Consider the following 20,181-nt stretch of genomic DNA (forward strand, 5'->3'; position numbering starts at 1 on the left):
TAAATGGGATGATTTTAATACCCAAGACACGTGAGTGTTTTGCAATTGTCCAAAGTACGTAATATTTCATAATCTAAATCACATAATCCAGCTGCAATGTTGTCTCATGTAGTCTAGTCAAAGATTAAAGTGTATCCTTCCGCATTTATGGACAGTTTCTATCATCATTCAAACAGATATATAATTTTTACCAACCACTAGAACAAACCTGGTATTTCTTTTAGCGTGTATATTTGTGTGTTTGTTAAAATCTGGTCCTGGAGACATCTACTGTAGGGAGAACAACCCAAGAAGCGGTTTTGAGTACTTTGCCAGGCATTTACTAAATACATATTTCTGTCTGTCTGTGGACAGATTTTGTCACCATGTCACAACAGTGCAAGATACAGTCAAAAAACTTTACAGGCATGTAGTTGAGATCACAATAAAGGTTCAGTTCAAAAAAGTGTGTGATCTGAGCAAGGTTGCCAGAAGTAGAGGAATATGGGGCCCCCACTGTATGCCCCTGATGCAGTCACAAAACTCTAAAGGTGTAGTTGAGTTCAAAATGAAGGTTTTGAAGATGGGTGTTGTCTGAGCAAGGGCAACGGAAGTAGTAGTAAAAGTGAATTGGCGTCATGGCTGGTGTGGTCTCGAGTTATTAATGTTTCCGTAAATTATAGTTCACAGTTTATATATAATCCTCAAATATGCAACACATGTTGCCTACATTGTGGTTTGCGCTTATTCTTCCTGCTACCTTCAATTAATAGTTTATTATTCTTTCACTGGGTGAATAAAGGAATACATGTTTAATTGTTTCTGTATGATGTTGATGGGGCTCACCCACACTCAGGACACAACACTAGTTTATCTGGGTGTCTCCTCACAAATAATTCTGACGCATAAGTATTGGAGAAGGTGAATCACCAATGTGGTAATCAAATTCAATCATCATCATCATAACAAACTAAACAGCAGATAGATGTTAAAGGTTTAAGGCTCAAAATCTAAGAGTGGAGACGGATTAAAATGTTGTAACTCCCTGAAATTTCTTGATTATCTGTGGCAAAACCTCGCTGTATGCCCATCATTTTATATCACTGTAGTACTTAAGGAATCTTTGATCTTTGGGGTGGATCTCACTGGATAACACAGTCAGGGAGCACACGCAATTATACTTATTAATCCCTTAAGCCAGTAGAGGAATGCAGTTCTTTGGCTTCTGTCCCTGGATCTCACTCACGCACATCCACACAGCACACCTGAGCGTAAGCATATAGTACAAAGAAAGATAATTATACACTATTATAGAGTTATGGACTGTGCAAAGAGGACTTCATGTTAACATCATGGAAACAAACCTTAATAATTTGCAAATACAGAGGAACATGCAACTACATGGTTACCTATGCACAAACACAGGTTCTGTCTTACGTTTTGTGTATCATTTCCGAGGTGTGGGTCTGGGAAAACAGTCCGAAACAAGTATAAAGTTGTACTTTTCCATACACTCACAAATAGGCCACTTGTAAAATGGTCAATCCCTGTTCTCCTTCATCATGATCACATATGGGCGGATGTGGTTTGGACAAAGCGAGGTGAGGCGTGTGACTTGGCCAGACGCTTACACATTCCTCAAGGAGAGACGTGGACAGCGAGTGGACATGATGTGGTCAAAGAGAAACAAAAGCGTGCCCATTTCATATTTCTCTCATTCTGTTTTTGTGACTTTCTTTGTCATTTTTTTATAGGTCTTCCTGTCTACACACTGTCTCACAAAATACAGGCATTGCTTGTCTTCTTTTAACCACTCAATGCCTGTTGGTACCCATCCGACTGTGATACAGGCAGAGACTGAGGTAAGAAGCAACTCCTCGACTCAGACCCCACTGAAATCTCTCATTTGTTTTGTGAATACGCCAACCATTCAAATGTAGTTGAAATAGATGATTTAACTATAGTTTATCCTAGAATTTAATTTCCCTCAGTACGGTATCTGTCTTATGCAAATGTATGTTATACACATGGAATCCATAAACCTGAGTCAATGGCTCTCTATCATTCATTATTGCCGTACATGTTGCCTGGCATCAGATCCGAGCTCTGGTACAACCTTTGCACAGGGTAAACTAGAATCAGTAATAAAGTGATGAGGTTGAAAAGTTACAGGAAGTGCATGACTTTTGTGCTGAAAAGCTGTTTTGATTTATACGATACGAGACGATACGACACGATACGATACTATGCGATATGATGCAATACTATACAATACGATACAATACTATACAATACAATACGATACAATACTATACAATACAATACGATTCAATACTATACAATACAATACGATACAATACTATACGATACAATACAATACGATACAATACTATACAATACAATACGATACAATACTATACAATACAATACGATACAATACTATACAATACAATACGATACAATATGATATGATACAGATATGATACAAGATGATACAATACGATACGGTACGATACGATACAGATACAGATACGATATGATGCAATATGATACAATACGATACGATATGATACGATATAGATACAATGTGATGCAATATGATACGATATGATACGATACAGATACGATATGATGCAATACAATAGGATACAATATGGTACGATACAACGCGATGCGATACAGATAATAGTTAGTTACAGTTCAACAACAATAACACTATTACATGAAAAACAATAGATTTAACTTCTGATTCAGGTGCCTGGTATTAAAGCTTGTGCTGAAGCAATTTTGTGAAAGATATATCTGACTTAATAATAAATAAATCTGCCTTGTCATTTGACAAATGGAAAGTAAACTTCACTGGACCATCATTACTGTTGTTACACATCATCCGTTATCATACCTGAAGTACCTTGAACTTCTATAAAATTGTTTTGCCAGTAATCATTTAGGAGGATTATAAAATAGATTATTTTAATATAACTATACAGGCTATAAAAGTAGCATATGTTCCAGAGTCCAGGAGACATTCAGAGATGATAAGGAAGCCACTTTTATCAGGCATGATATAGAAAAAGAAAGGAACCAGAGGACTTAAAGGGGAACTACACCCAATTTCTTAACTCATACAAGTCATTCTCCCCAAAAGCTAGAGTGTTAAAATTCAAATTTATGATGTCATTAAGTAGAAATGCGGTCATCATTCCCTTTTAGTGTATGTCACACCCATAACTGAGCAGCTCCTCCTGACAAAGGTATGCATAGGTAAGGTGCATTTTTATTAACAAAACTAGCTAAGCGATGAGTTACTAAATGAATAACACTGAATTAGGACTGACTACATGAAAAAGGTGGAAGCATGAAAAATACAGGACTGCCAGACAGGTGGGGATGTGTGGTGGGTAGCTTTGCCACTGGGGCCGGTACAGTTTGAATGCAGGGATATGATCATTACTAAATCACAAAACAGACAAATCATCCTAATCCCTGGTTCAGTCATTCAGAAAATACTTCTTTATTGCTGTCTTATGCCTTAGTAACTAGTCACCCATTCTTGGGTAAGAACAATAAAATGACATGTAACTTATCAAAAATACAAGAATATAAATAGATTCAATGTAGAAACAAATACATAACATTGCTACAGAAATATTAGATATATTAAATATGTAACTATACAGAGCACCAGGTTCCTTACAGGGTGAGAAAAAAAGATAAAGAAAGATAGTTTTATTCAAACCTTGGGGGAATTATTTTATTGGAAACAGGGAGCCTGAGGGATCAAAAAAGTCTGCCAGCAAACTTTTAAGTAAAATCAAAGGTAGCTGAGAGTAGGACAGTTGCATGCCAAATTAATCCTTTTCATCTTTGGCAAGACATGGCTCAGATAAGTGCCTCAGGCACAGTATTATTTACTTCTGATGCTCCATTCACAGCCTAAAGGGTTAGCGAAAGGTTGATGCGAAGAATTCAGCGACAAACCTTTATCAAACAAGTGACTGAAGAAAGAAATAGCTGACAATTGAAAGTCAATATTTTACTTATAAGACTGTACACATGTCAAACTCGGCTGACAGATGCAAAAGGGGAACCGTCACTTCATTGAAAGTGGACAAACTCTTGAATACTGCGGACGTGAACAGGTCAGTCAACAAATAACTGAGGTAATTAGGCGTCTATCAATGTGTGACAGGTGAAGTGGTGAGTGCCTCTCGAAGCGGCAGGACGACTTTGACAGGACGGACAGAAGAGAGCTGTCAGAGGAGGCGGGGCCGCTGCCTCTCCAGGAAACACCACCTAAATGAATAGAGGGAGTGTGCAGTCGTTGTGGATTTAACACGGTAGAGGCAGAAGCATCACTCCAATCGGGAAACTACAAGTCGTTTTTCCTCATAAATTAAAGGAAAAAAAAGCTTGAGTCATGTGTGGTAAGTTTGCTTCTTTTTTATCGAGTTAATGTATCCTAGTTAGAAACTTGTTCACTAATTTACGCACGAAAATCGCCTTGTCCAGTGAGGCTATGCCATGGTTTAAAGCAAGGAATTCGCAAAGTTAGCCCATCATTTCACACAACTGTGCTCATGTGATTATCCCGAGCGTGTTATGGTTGTAGTGGGTAATGAAAACACGACTTCAAAACGGAAACAGTTGGAGAAATGGCTCTGAGTTTGACTTCTGATTTGTACGGATGCCCGAGGAGGTTTACGCGCAGCTCTGCGACGTGTCAGTGTTGACAGGAGAGTCATACGCGTTACTATCCAAAGAGATGCAAATAAGTTATTATCTTAGCGTTCATGCTCACATCCAGCCGCCACGGCTAGAGTAGTACTTAAAAAAAAAATAGCCTCACGTGTGACACTGTAGGACAGGGGCGTTTTCAGCCAAAAAATAAATATTTAATCTTCAGCACTTCGCCCTCTCCTCTGGTTGTCTACAAGGAAGAGGCCAAGGCCGTGGGAGTTTACGGCAACCTGCCTACCTGGCGGCTCCAACACTGCGCGCAATGTGCGTCCGTCAATGGACAGCTGTGTGCCCGCTTGCGGGAGCAGAGCTGCCTGGAATATTCCTACACACACACACACACACACACACACACACACACACACACACACACACACACACACACACACACACACACACACACACACACACACACACACACACACACACACACACACACACACACACACACACACACACACACACACACATAGGCGCACGCATAGGCTACCCAGCAGCCTCACTGTGATTTTAACTGAGTAAGAGGATGCATCAGCTCGACTACCTCATGGGAATAAATGAGATGCCGTTTCTGCTCTCACATATCCTGTTGTGTTTGGCCAAAGTTATAGACTTTAATAATAATATTAATAATAATACAGCTGGTCTGGAAGCTACGGGTTGACCTCATTGATCAGTTCTTCATCAGTCGTCTGTTTTCAGTGGGGGAAAGTAACTATACTGTACAGCTCAGGTACTTGGTACTTGAGCAATTCCATTTTACTCTACTTTATACTTCTACGTCAATACATTTCAGATGAGATATTGTACTTTTTACTCCACTACATTTTTGTGGTAACTTCAGGAACTCGTTGCTTCACAGATTCAGATTTTTATTACAAAATATTATCAACAAATGATATATATTGTTATAGATTGTTATAGATAAAGCTAAAGTACTCAAAATTAGCCCCTCTTTTAGCAACATTAAAGCGATATTTACACAAATCTATCAATAACCCTAATATAATAAGATAATATTCTTAAATTGGGAATTCTGCATAGTGAATAATTTTACTTTTGTACTTTAAGTCCATTTTCATGCTAATACTTTTGTACTTTTACTTGAGTAACATTTTGAAAGCAGGACTTTACTTCACTACAGTGAGGTATTACTACTACTACTAAGTACTTCTTCGACCACTGTCTATTTGAGTGGCTATTGATGTCATGTAAAACTAAATATGATGATACTTATCACAAAAGATTGCTTTTTGCAGTTGTACAACTCTGCCTACATGGTGTAAGGGGGTTTAAGTTCTCTTTCTCCCTCTCTAAAAGGGATATTTGCCTACATGAATTACCGCGTGCCTCGCACCAGAAAGGAGATATTTGAGACGCTGGTGAAGGGACTGCAGAGACTGGAGTACAGAGGGTACGATTCAGCAGGTAAGACACTCGGCTTCACACACACACACACACACACACACACACACACACACACACACACACACGCACACACACACACCCCATGCACAAAAGCTTATAGTACTCCTTGGCAGCACCTGTGTGTCATGGCCTTAAAAATTGAAATCTGGGCAACATCTGGCAGCATTCACAGCATTAAGAAACATCGTCCATAAACGGAAGGAATTGGAGTTTATTCACTTTAATGACACACATCATGAGTCATGTTACGTGACAGTCAGCAAATATATCTGGATTTAAAGGAAACAAGCACACCCTGGTCCTTTCAACGGCTTCTGACTTTACATGTGGATACTGACTAATTTAAATGTTCATCATAATAATCTTGAATGAAATGAAGCAGAACTGGTATAACAGGTGACACGTACAACTGCAGAGTGAGGTGGATGTCATACAGGCAGACTTGCCGTCATAAAACCGGAAAGGGAGTATCTAATAGAAACTTCTAGAAGTAAAATATTTAAGTTATCTCTACACCTTAGGAAGCTCCAGTGATCTCAGAACACACTCACACACACACAATAAATAAAAACGTAAGTAAAAACAGATGATTTAATATCCCATAGCTCTGATCTAACCAAATCTAACTGACGTCATTATTGTAAACACAGCTACAATGAAGAGTTGTGACTTCAAATAACTACTTTGGCTTTGAAAGAGCACTTTGCCTAAGAATTCAAATTAAATGCTTTGACATAATCTGTAAAATCTCAAAGAATACTCAATATGTGTTGAATGGCAGATCGTAAACCAACTTTAACGGGGTATTGTGTCTCCTGCTGTAATTTGGCTTCATATTTTCAGGCAACAGTGTATCTGCTATGATTATGTTATCACAATAATACATAAAGGAAACAATTTCCCATTATGAACCAATAATTAACTGTACTGATGAATATCATGCCTCCTTAATAAAAGACTAAATCTGTGTGCTTTGTGGCTTTCTTACCTCACTCTGTTTTATACCCTTCCTGTCTGTTTGCAGGTATTGCTGTGGATGGCCCAAAGAAGACGGTCACCGACAACAACAACAACAGCATCTGCTTAATCAAGAAGATGGGGAAGGTCAAGAATCTGGACGAGGAGCTATACAGTGGGTTGATGCACATTTGATCCATATTTTTTTTATGTAAAACTTAATTTGCTGTTCTCAATTGTGATATATTGTCCTCGGTGTGTTTTATTTGAAAAGCGTTTCTATTTTTCTTACCTTGCCATGAAAAAGTTCTCCAAAAAAAAGAAAAACACTCAACCCCCGCTTCATTGAACATCTTGGGCTTTGTTTTTTTCTGTCTCTGCAGTCCGTTCATGTTAGTAAAGGGATTGGTGTTGTATTGTGTTTGTTCAGAGAAAGACTCACTGGACCTGGACGAGGAGCTGTGCACACATTTTGGCATCGCTCACACTCGCTGGGCCACACACGGTGAGCCGAGCGCTCTCAACAGCCACCCTCATCGCTCTGACAAGGATAACGGTAATATGAACTAATGCACTTTCATGCATGCTCACATACACTATACAGTATATGAATGCATTTAACAACCATATAAATCTATGCAAAACATTTTGTAGGAATGTCGATATGTACGGCAGTATCAGGTTGACAATAAAACACAGTAGCTTTATTTGATATTCATGAAAGGTCAAGATCAACTCTGATCTTTTTGTTCGCAATGATCATGTTTTCAATCACTTCAGCGTCATCCATTTATATATATATGTAATTGGCAGAATAGAATTAAAGGTCAAGATGCTATAAACCTTAATTTAACACGCCCTCACTCACACACCTTATCTTTTTGTCATTACTCTGACATGTTCATAGGCGTGTCAATAATTTATCTTGGCTTTAGACCAAAGTGTGCATGCTCATTAAAGTCCAAAGTGTGAGTCTGTATCACAGAAAAACGGAAACACTAAGCAACTTGTTCATGTTATGTTATGTTTTTTTAGTAAATTGTATTTGGTATTAAGTTATTATTACTTTTTTTATCATCAAGTATAACTTATCACCTTGTATGTTCCTAACTCGTGGTTTGTGTTAATACTGTATCTGTCTGTGTCACTTTAGTTGCTGCTAAATCCACTCATTTGTCTCCATCCGTTAACTTCCATTGTTGAAGGTCACATATCTCACCATCAGGATCTATAGGCCATAAGATCATAGGTGTGGCAGATGTTATAGCTCTATTTTTAGTTATAGTTTAGACCTTCAACAAAAATCAAACGGCATTAGAGTGTGCCTCTAAATTTGTATCACGAGGAGAAAGCATTTGAACGGTCTTATTACTACTTCACTAGTTTTTGACCTTTGGCCTCCTTTTGTCTAATCTGTTCACTCTCACTGACTTTTCTCAGAGTTTGTCGTCATCCACAATGGCATCATCACCAACTACAAAGAGCTGAAGGCGTACCTGGTAAGTGCCTTGTCATCAGGAATTCCTCTTACTGAGTTTATATTACTACGATAAGTTCTGTGTCATCGGTGGCAAACCGCTCCGCCACCTTCACAACATTCCTTAAATGAGTTATAAAGAGGATGTCATGTGGCATTGTTTGCCATGCTGTTCTGTTAACATGCTAGACAAACATACATTTGTGGCTGTATCATTTATGTTATTCAGGTGGTTTTGTTTTATAAGTCACTCTGTCCACTGTGTAGGCAACCACTGCAAGCGAAGGATTTACAAAACAACAACATATTGTAGAAGTTTATTCATTAGGATAAACCTTTTTTTATAAAGCCGGTCAAGGTGCTATTTAAGTATAAAAATGTCAATCCACAGAGAAATGCACACAGCACAAAAACTGTGTCTTTAAACGAGCCGTCAGAACTTTTATGATATCATCGCTATACTACATATATGTAGAAAGTGCCGCTATAGTGTCTTTACAGTTTTTCCCCAAACTGCATTGACTGTTCAGAGATGCCAAGACTGTAGATACAGAAGACTGGGAAACACTGACCAATCAAAGCAGACTGGGCTTGTTCAGGAGGGGTTTCAGACAGAGGGTGAATACAGGTATATTTAGACAGACAGTATGATCATTTAAAGCATGAAAACATGTTCTAGTAGAAACCTAAAATAAAAGTATGAACATGACTGATACGGGACCTTTAAATCACTCCAGCTTTCAGCACTAGAACTTTATATTAAGGCAACATTATTCAGTATTACTCATCACGTATTACACCTTACATAAGAGTGACATGTTACAACATTAGACTGCAAAATTCAGACCTGACTGGAAAATACAAACAAGGCACAAGAATGAAGAAAGGATGTTGCTCATCAGAGATGGGAAGTGTGGCTTCAACAAGTTATCTCCATGTTATCTCCTCTATTTGTTCTGCTAAGTCACTGAACCAGGTGCATTTACTAATTGGCTCATCTCCCTGGCTGTAGAGCTGTGCTGATTGCAGTCCGCTGATTCAGTGACTGAGCAGAACAAATACATGGCATGGAGATGACTTGTTGAAGCCACAATACCCATCTCTGTTGCTTAGTAGTATTATTACTTATCTGATTATTAAAAGCTGAAATAACCTTTTCTTGTTAAATAGCACATTTTTCTGAACAAACCAGTGAAGTCTTTTCATAATAGATTGTTACACATAAAAACTTTACCGTGAAATTACTTAATCAACCCGTGCTACCTGAGTATGTAATATAACCACTTTAGTAAATGAAGTATTGACGATCATATGTTGTCAGCCGAGGATGTTTTCATGTAATTAAGTAGGCCAGCTAATTGTTTCCACACATCAGTGATATAAGACAAAGTCACAAGTGTGGCAGTGGATGCTTAGCCAAAATTGTTGCAGTTTCAACATAGTTTACTTTTCGTTTAATCTGGGACTTGCAGACAGTTATGGATTTCTGCCTTAGAACTGAAAGTTATTACCTTTGCTTAATGCTCGGTATTAATTCGGCATGTGGTTCTCAGCTACAGTTTTGATATTAGTTCTGTCACCAACCTTAAGCATTGTATAAAAGATGACCAGAATAAAAGATTAAGACGGACTTTGTCTTTGAATTGATCTGCAGGATGGCTGATAGTATATCCCCAGCCTGTTTATGTTTATAGTGATGTAATCTTTACCTCCCTCAGACCACCAAAGGATATGAGTTTGAGTCAGAGACGGACACAGAGGTGATCCCGAAATTGATCAAATATGTCTACGACAACCGAGAGACTGACAGCGTCACCTTCTCCACTCTGGTAGAGAGGGTTATTCAGCAGCTGGTGAGTAGCGCACACACAGCAGCACATAATTTACAACGCTCACTCAGCTTACCCCCTTTGCAGCTTTACAGCTAGTGTTAGCATGCTAATCTTTGTTTTTTCTACTGTTGCAAGATATCAAGGGTTTTCTTTTAGTTAGTTCTTCTACCACTGAACAGTGAAGGTACTTTACTAAGTATATTTACCCAGGTATTGTGCTTGAATACAGTGTACTTAAGTACAGACATACTTGGACTTTACTTGAGTGTTTCCATTTTACGCTACTTTATACTCCTCTATCTCACAGGCAAATATTGTACACCTCCCCAGTTATTACAGCTACATTTGGTAGTTGATTTTTACATAGAAATCAAACGATAAACTACTACTCTAAGAAAACAAAACTCTGGCACTCACAGACAAGTACTCTTACAACACATTGTGATTAAAACAGCAGAAATGACAATTTATATACACAAGTAAGCTTCAGATGCCAATCAGAAAAGAGAATATATAATTGTACAATAGGATCCATACATGAATTTACCATCCAGGAATGACCACTCACAAGTTGAAAGGTAAATAATATATAAAACTGAATTCCCAAGACTGAAAACACATGCCAAAAGAACTATATATACTAAAAGTAGAAATACCATGATCTACACATATTCCATTACTGGTAAAAATAGCTAATACCATCCAGATTAATAAATGGAGATGAACATAAACTAAATAACCAACACAATTCAGGAAAAAACTTTCACTGCTTTATGTGAATAGGGGGCCCAAACTACCCAGTAAATAGAAAAATGGAAAAACCTCTAAAACAGAATATGTCAAAGGGCTGTTTTGATTATGTTGATGTTGGCTTATGGCAGAAACACATTGTTTTTTGCCCCCAATAATAAGAGGACTACTCAGATTTGTGTTGTCTTTGATCCTTGCCAGCGCTGTGCACCCAATAAATACACTATTCAAGATTTGTAGATTTTCTTTCAGTAATACTACAAATCTACCTAGTAGTATACAGATTATATCAGATTGGCTCCACATTGACATCTACAATATTAAAATGCTCTTAAGTGATTAAAAAAAAGAATAATGTAATATTCTATAATAGCCTAATTTAACACACATTCTTTTACCTTTGATTCTTTTCATACATTTTGTTGATAAGACTTCTGAATTCAGGCTTTTTACCAGTAATGGAGTATGTGTAGACCATGATATTTCTACGTTTAATAACTTACTTACATTTAAAGGATCTTAATACTTCTTTCACCCCTGTCTGTCGATGTGACACACCACAGTACGTAAGCTCTGCGTTAAGAAATGGAAATTCTTACAACCAGCTTTCTGATTACTACGAAGAACAGCCTCGTGTAGCTATAAAATGTGTCATTGACCTCTCATACACACACATCTCACTCATACTCATTTGCTCATTATACTTTGAGCGCTTGGACTTCCTGTCTATTAAAACGTTGTACACCATCACAAAAACAGTCTCTATAGCAACCACCCTAACTGTATCAAAAGTGATATCATCACTTGTAGAAACATTTTTTTTTCTTTTTCGGGTGAGATGAAGCAAGCTTCTCTTTTCCATCATATGACTCTCATGCTTTCACACTTTTGGTTGGAGTTGTTTCTCTCTCCTCAGATAAACAGAGAGGCAACAGCAGCCATTTTGTAGTTGGAGTAATGGGAACCAGATAGTTAGACCCGCTAACAGTATCACGGCTGCTACACCCTCCCCTCGTCTCCCTCGCTTATCCCCCGACTTTCAACACCACACAGACACACACACACACACACACACACACACACACACACACACACACACACACACACACACACACACACACACACACACACACACACACACACACACACACACACACACACACACACACACACAAACACTAACACTCTTCAAGCCAGTTCTGCTTCTAACCACTGCAGGCAGCATTGCAGTCAGTGATTTCGAAACACAGCTGACGTTATACAATAGAGGTCTTATTTCTCTTAACCCACACTTACTCACACCCCCAAACACAACTGCCAAACCTCACAGGGTCAGAAGAACCACTTGTTTGTGTCCTGAAAATGTTTCTCTTAAAGGTGACGTGCTTTCCAGGAATACGCAACTCCTTTATACCTTTTGATTTTTGATATTAGAAATTGTTTCTCCTCCTCTTCCCCAGCAGTCTTCTTTAACATTGGTGTATTTGAGTCTTTCACCAACCTAATATAAACTCAGTGTTCCCTATGCTTCTTTCCGCCTCAGGAAGGGGCCTTTGCTCTAGTGTTTAAAAGTCGTCATTACCCTGGAGAGGCTGTGTCCACCAGGTTAGTACCACACACACACACACAAACACACACACACACACACACACACACACACACACACACACACACACACACACACACACTGCTCTGACATTTCACATATTTTGGTCCAGGGTCTGTGCAGTGAGCCAGTCTCATTGGAGATGAGTCATCCCTGTTCGTACAACTATAAAGCAACCCCAAATATATGATTTGAGGAGACTTCAATTCAGTCATTGTGGTTAATCTTAGCTAACATCTATTACACATGACATGTTATGAATCTGGACGTGCTCTGCTCATGATAATGGGCAATTGAAATGTTTTCCGTGTGTGAATGTGTGTGAATTCCCATCCGCCTCCATGTGTCAGTTCTGTCTACGTCTTAAGATGCGAGCAAAGAGGGGGAGCAGAGCAGAGGTTGAATTCAGGTTCTCCCCTCTCCCTCCAGGGCCTCTGGGCTGCTGGCTCTACACTGGCGTCTCTGTGACTCATTAACGGAGAGACTAGTGAGTTTCCTGTTTCTGCTGCTGGGAAATGCCCCTGCCTAAAAGATTTCTGTTTAATCATTTCACATCATTTTAATTTTATCATAACTTCCCTGGGTTAGTCAACCGTCATGGATCAGAGGAAAGGGAGACTACTGGCGCTCAGGAGTGAGAGAGATGAAAAGAAGGAGGGCAAAAGGGCAACGAAGTGAAGAGAGATAACTGGGTCGATGCTTATGGTTGGTTCAAACAGTTTGCCTGGTGGTGCCAGTGTTGGCAAGGCTGATTCTTGGCACACCTGCTGCTAAAGTAAGGAAACTTTGGTATCCCATTTGTCTATTGTGTGCTTGGAGAACAGAATCTGATATCAGTATATCGCACGGCTTTGGCTAACTCTGCATTTTTGCGGTTAATATGTTGAATAGTCATTTTGTCTCCCAGGATGGAGGGATGAGGGAATGTTTGTAATTACCTAGTAATAATAGTCACCGCCCACCCTTTGTCGTATATCAACCCCCTGGCAGGACTTTAACTTTCTCTCAGTCTATTGTTTCTCCTTTCTCTTTCTTTCCACCCCCTGCCTTCCTCGTACTTACTCCTTAGTTTTCTTTCATCCCTTTGCTCTTTTTCCCCGTCTCTCCTTTCCTCGGGGTAAATATTGTATTGGATAGCGACCACATGTTTCTATTTGCAAGCCTTCCCTCTTCAAGTCCCACACCCCTTAAAACAACCAGTGGTCTTACGTCAGCCCAGCCGAGCCCCAGAGAAGGGCTAAGCAGAGAGAAATGAGGGGTAAAGACAGAGAAAGGCAAGAAATAAGGAGAGGCCCTTTAGACGCGGTTTCTCAAGAGCTGGCGTCATAATAACTAACTCGTCATGAAGCAGTTTTTGTTTTGATATGCTGTTTGCACCGTGGTCACAATACAAGTGTGTAAAGATTCCATCTATGTTAAGGTTGGTCTCCTTATAACCTCCTCCCTCACCTGTCATATCTGTATGTGGTCACACCCTTACCACCTGCCTCCACAGCCAATAGGAAAAGCCCACATGGACTTAGTATACATTCAGGAAGTAGTGACTCTGTCCAGGAACTGTGAGCAAATCCTAGGCGGATGCAGACAAATAGAGGATCAGTTTACGTGTCCGGTGTTCAAGATTAGAAAGTTTAGAAAAGATTTGGAATAAGCGTTTGTCTGAGCCTCCCACAGCAACAAATCCAACCTAAGGACTGTGTACGAAGTGATGGGAAAACTAATGTAACAGAGATTGAATTTAAAGGTTGTGCAGGGAAGGAAAAAAATAATAGGAAAGAGATCCTATGGAGTGCTAAGTAACTTCAGTTGTGTTTGGAATAATACAGCAGGATTAGATGTCAGGTCATACCTTTAAAAAGCACCACGTGACAGTGTATGTATCTGACATTGTTGTGTGTCAACAAAACCTAATCCGCTCCTTTCTCCAATCTTACCCACACTTTCTTTCCCTCCCTCCCTCCCTCCCTTCCTACCTCCATCTCTTACTCCCTGTCTGCTTCACTTTTGTCCCGGCAGGAGAGGAAGTCCATTGCTCATTGGTGTGCGAAGCGAGCACGAGCTGGCAACCGAAAACATCCCCGTCCAGTACAACAGTGGTGAGCTCTGTTCCTGTCTGTGTGTGTCTGCTATTATCCACTTACACTGCACCCTAAATCTCAGCATGCTCACACACAGACTGTAGGCACACGCAGCAGCAGAGAGAGAGTACTCATAATCCATTGGCATATTACATTTAGTGGCATATTAAAAAGGTCCCTTATTATAAAAAGTGACATTTCCATGTCTTTTTTTAATTATAAAGCAGGTCGTTCCACAGAGAAAAACACAAAATACACACCCCGTGTTTAGAAACTGGGCCTTTAAACGAGCCGTCAGGACCCAGACAACCGTGAGGTTGTGATGTCATAACTATACTATATGTAGCTAGAACTTTCCGCTGTGCTGATGTGGAAGACCCAGAAACACTGACCAATCACAGCAGACTGGGCTTTTTGAAGGGCTTGAAGAGACAGGCACTGAAACAAAGGATTTCAGACAGAGGGTGAATACAGGTATATTCAGACAGACAGTACGAGAAAAAAAGTATTTTTTTAAGTTTAGAGCATGTAAACATGTTCTGGTATCAACCTGAAATACAAGTACAGTATGAACCTGAAAATGAGTATAATAGGTTGTCTAATTGATCTAAATTGATCTTGTTCCTGACAGCATCTGTGTCTCTGAGCTGCATACAAATACTGAAATAATCATTGTTTACAAATACAAATAAAGTAAGTTTGCCAATAAAGGATTTTGACTTCTGAAGCAGCTTGCTTACTCACAACAACAAAGACATTTAAAAATAAATGAAGAACAATGACCACCCTACCCTAACAGGAAGTTATCAATACTGCATGGGTTTCAGAGTGTTCTGGACAACTTTATTTCCATACCGTTCAAGAACGATACTGCTGTGTCATCAATTATATCAATTATGATCAAATTAAAAGTGAGCATACCATGAATTTATTACCTCTTCACATTGTGTTTTATCACATTTGCACAGTTAGAAAAAACACCTTTAAACACATCTGAAAAGGATAAGGATGGGGAGGACATCAACAATGCATTGGTCAATCTCTCAACACTTTCTGACCCCAACCCCTCTGTCACTCTCAGCCCCAAGCCTATTCATTCTTGCTAAAGTTGTAAAGCTTGAAATCGGGTTGTGAATATCTACTTTAATTAAACGAAATAATAAATCATTTCCTGCAACAGCTGGGCACTGTAGTTTAAAGTAAACTCAAACAGGAGTAAATATTTGTTGGGGTCTATTTTCAGCCAGCAGGACGGCGTACGTGGGAGAGACTCAAAATAAACTGTACTGCCTGTGTTTATCCTAATGAAGGAACATGTCACCCAATGCAATAGTGTGGCTCACTGATGTGTTTTTAATAGTTTTTGAGCAACAATGGAGCTTTATGGCACTAGTGAATAAGTCAAATCAGGCTTTGGCTACATGGAGATGTCTGATCTTCAGCACGATATGCAGAGAGTAATCCTATACAGTAGCCTTAAAATATGTATCCTATTGAGGTAGCATTTTCTGTCTTTACTTTCTCCCTGGACAACAGTTTAACATTGCTCTAACTCTTGATTTTCTTTGACGTACTGTAACTAATTCCACAAAGTAAATTCTTGGCTAACTGTAGATGTGTGCGATATGTTTTGTGGTTCTGTTATTCATTGTGCAATAATTCTGTTCAAAAACTTTCTTAGAAGGCCACATTCCCCCAAAGTGTTGCCAGAGCTTCTCAACCTTAGCAGCAGAGACAGAGTTTAAGACAGAGCTTCTCTTGTAATCGTTCAGATACGCATGTTATGAAAAGCATCTGTTATTCATTATTGGCAACCACCTGCTTGTTCTGTTATTGCTTCTTCGTCTCTACTGTGTGTGGGACTGTGTCTTCACTGTCTTATCTGTATACTTAAAATATATGGTTCTTAATGGCTGAAGTGAGACCAGTCCAAAGTCCAAGGCGTTAGGCGGTTTGGGGCCAGGAGGACACCAAGCAGGGTGTGTTGTTTTAATGGTTTCAACTTTGGCCCTCTCTTTTCGTAGCATTTTATATCGTGACTAATATTACCATTACCACACATCTTCTTTAAAGGTTCTTTGTTATATATATATATATATATATATATATATATATATATATATATATATATATATATATATATATATAACATACAATAATTAACCAGTGCTGTGAGACATGATTCCCCCATCCCCCTTTTGCGCTGACCTCCAATTGTCTTTTCTTAACAGTAGATGGCAGTTGTCATTTTATTGCTACTGCAGAAAAAAAAGTAATGCTGCTGATATTTAATGACAAATTCCGCAAGAGAAATTATTACAGATTACAAATCCCATTCATTGACACTTGCCACCAGGTAGTCAGTAATTAGTAGTTTTCATGTTCATTTGTTCGCATAAAGCAGCGCTGTCTTGTAGTAACTGCTGTTATCAGTTGGTCCCCCTCAAATATTTTCTAATCTTACCGTCAAATATGAACCCTGTTTTAATAGCAGTGACCTGACTCCATCTGGAAGTCGAGAAGAAGAATTCAAGAGATGAACACATCTTGATTGTTTTAGTCACTCAAAGTCACTGTGCGGCCTCTGACCCTTGACCTCTGACTTTTGGCCCCCGTAGCTCACATCAAGGAGGGAGTTCACGACAAGAACAGCCATAATCGTCCAGACTGCTCCAACCCCATCAACTCTGTGGGGGACGGCAGGGCTGTGGAGTATTACTTTGCCTCTGACGCCAGGTGAGATACCAACTGTCTGTGTAATTTCTGGCTAATCCAATATGAACTGTATTTTTGAATTCTTATTTGTCATGGTATTAATGTTATGTCACTGACTCTTCTACCATACCATGAGCAAAAACAACCAAAGTTTAGTGCCTTTTATAAAGCAGATCAGACCAGCTGACATCATGGTCAAGTCACCACATGTATCCATCTTATTTCTACCCACAGTGCTATCATTGAGCATACCAACAAGGTGTTGTACCTGGAGGATGATGACATGGCAGTGGTGACTGGCGGGAAACTGTCCATCCACAGGCTGAACCGGCAGGTTGGTGAGGATCCGGTGAGGGCAATCCAGACCCTGCAGATGGAGCTGCAACAGATCATGAAAGGTCAGATAGTAAACACAATTTTGTTAGTTGGTTGATATGAAAACAGTACACTGCTTTTGTTTTATTTTATTTTGGTTAAGAAATTAGTGAGTTTAAAAGGAAATTGCCAAAGCACATAAGAGCACAACTTTCAACAAATTCTACTGATGAATACAACATTTTACTTTCAGGCCAGTCTCCATTTTGGTGGATAAAAAACACTCCCATTAGCTTTTGTTGTCTTATAATGAATGGTATACAATACTGGTACCAGGAAACAGACCCGACACAACAGTGTTTGCTTAAATAAACAATATTTCCAACTGCAATTACACCCAGTGAGAAAGGTCATAGATGGAGGTGTGTGCCTCTTCTTAGTTATCTAGTCTAAACAACAAAATTCCTGTCTCGAGCCTGCGTCAAGAAACTAAGACACAACATCTCATAACCTTTCTGATTAGACAGGTTGGGACATTTTTACTTGCTGACAATGTACAGGGAAGGATGGGGTCAGTTTACTACGACACTTACAGGAACACATACACTTTATATTTAATACAGAGAAGTATATTTTACACCACACCTACTGAAAACACTAACAACATGCATCCAGTTTTACCAATCAAGTCTAATTTGTAGACTTATACTTGCTCGCCCCCTGCTGGCTTAAAGTGGAAATACGGTCCGTTTTTCTGCCTCTTTCAGCACAGGCCCTCCCTTTATATCCTTACATGTCATGAGGAGTACTGACTGGATAATCTAATGCACATATATGCTCCTCTCTTTGCAGGTAACTTTGATTCCTTCATGCAGAAGGAGATCTTTGAGCAGCCGGAGTCAGTCGTCAATACCATGAGAGGACGGATTTTTTTTGACACCAACACAGGTGACTAGTGACATGTGCTCCCTTCAAGCTTTAATGATATGCAGTGCACCTGAACAAGTCTCTGATCTCTTGGATTAATCTTAGCAAGGACTAATTCAGGATACAGGATCTGTTGTTGTGGTCTGCACATTACATTGTCTAAACTGACTTCCAATAAGTGCATTCAACAATTAGGGTACTTGAAGGTTATTTGAACTTGGCATTTAGAAACACAAAGAGTAGTCAGAGACTAAATCATTTATTTATACATCACTGCAGTCCCTTATTTAACTGCCCACCAAAAACTAACCAGTAACTATCATTTCCTTTAGTGATTCTTGGTGGACTGAAGGACCACCTGAAAGAAATCAAACGTTGCAGACGGGTCATCGTGATTGGCTGCGGCACTAGCTTCCACGCTGCAGTGGCTGTGAGTAGAGCTATTGTATCATTGGGATGAGTGTGATGATGTGAGCATGACAGTTATGGTTCATTATGGTATGGTTTATGGATGATGATGATGAAGATGGGGATGATGTTTTTGTTTCGCAAATTTAGACCAGACAAGTCCTTGAGGAGCTGACGGAGCTGTCTGTCATGGTGGAGCTGGCAAGCGACTTCCTGGACCGCAACACGCCTGTTTTCAGAGATGACGTTTGCTTCTTCATCAGCCAGTCAGGTTAGAAAAGAGAAAAGTCTGAGCTCATATTTTTATCTTCTGATGTAAATGCTTCTTTATTTACTTATTGGGCTGCCGTTCTGCATTGTAATCATATCTTTCCATTCCCTCTGCTCCCTCAGGAGAGACAGCAGACACCTTGATGGCCCTACGCTATTGCAAGAACCAAGGCGCTCTGACAGTTGGTGTAACCAACACTGTGGGCAGCTCCATTTGTAGAGAAACAGACTGTGGAGTCCACATCAATGCTGGGCCTGAGATAGGAGTGGCTAGCACCAAGGTATAGTTTGCACTGTACAGGTTTACACAATCCTTTTGTTCTTAATCTGGCAACAGCAATATGCTCACTACAAAAAGTGAGATCATGTCTGTTTTTTATTATAAAGCAGGTCAAGCTGCTATATAAATACAGTTGAAGTATCAAGACACTCAATCCACAGAGAAAAATACACAGCCCGTATTCAGAAACTTTGCCTTTAAAGCCACCAGGACTTCTGTCCGGTTGGCTTCACTACTATATAGTATAGTTAAATGGTGCTGCTCCAGTGCTGTTACAGTCATTTCCCATCTGCTATGATGGTTCAGAGATGCCAAGAGTTGAGAAGACCCAGAAACACTGAATCATGCTCAATCAGAGCAGATTGGGCTTTTTCAGAAGGGGGTCTTAAAGAGACAGGCGCTAAAACAGAGTTTTTCTG

The 20,181-nt window shown here is 39.5% G+C and overlaps 1 protein-coding gene across 2 annotated transcripts in view; it reads left to right on the plus strand.

The window, feature by feature from the left end:
* Positions 1–20,181, plus strand: part of gfpt2 (glutamine-fructose-6-phosphate transaminase 2) — a 37,111-nt gene that overhangs the window by 13,043 nt on the left and 3,887 nt on the right. Inside the window, exons 1-14 of one of the 2 annotated variants that reach the window (XM_083915274.1) lie at positions 4,300–4,406; positions 6,040–6,147; positions 7,172–7,279; positions 7,535–7,660; positions 8,545–8,603; positions 10,300–10,434; positions 12,707–12,768; positions 14,786–14,865; positions 17,466–17,583; positions 17,797–17,960; positions 18,730–18,825; positions 19,137–19,234; positions 19,363–19,483; positions 19,606–19,763. In XM_083915274.1, coding sequence (XP_083771400.1) covers positions 4,400–4,406; positions 6,040–6,147; positions 7,172–7,279; positions 7,535–7,660; positions 8,545–8,603; positions 10,300–10,434; positions 12,707–12,768; positions 14,786–14,865; positions 17,466–17,583; positions 17,797–17,960; positions 18,730–18,825; positions 19,137–19,234; positions 19,363–19,483; positions 19,606–19,763 — 1,440 coding nt within the window. In that variant the 5' untranslated portion in view covers positions 4,300–4,399. Of the gene's footprint in view, positions 1–4,299; positions 4,407–6,039; positions 6,148–7,171; positions 7,280–7,534; positions 7,661–8,544; positions 8,604–10,299; positions 10,435–12,706; positions 12,769–14,785; positions 14,866–17,465; positions 17,584–17,796; positions 17,961–18,729; positions 18,826–19,136; positions 19,235–19,362; positions 19,484–19,605; positions 19,764–20,181 lie in introns of those variants that run through there. The other variant, XM_083915275.1, reaches the window with a different exon arrangement.

Source organism: Echiichthys vipera, assembly GCF_963691815.1.
Source record: "Echiichthys vipera genome assembly, chromosome: 6".
Classification (NCBI taxonomy): Eukaryota; Metazoa; Chordata; class Actinopteri; order Perciformes; family Trachinidae; genus Echiichthys; species Echiichthys vipera.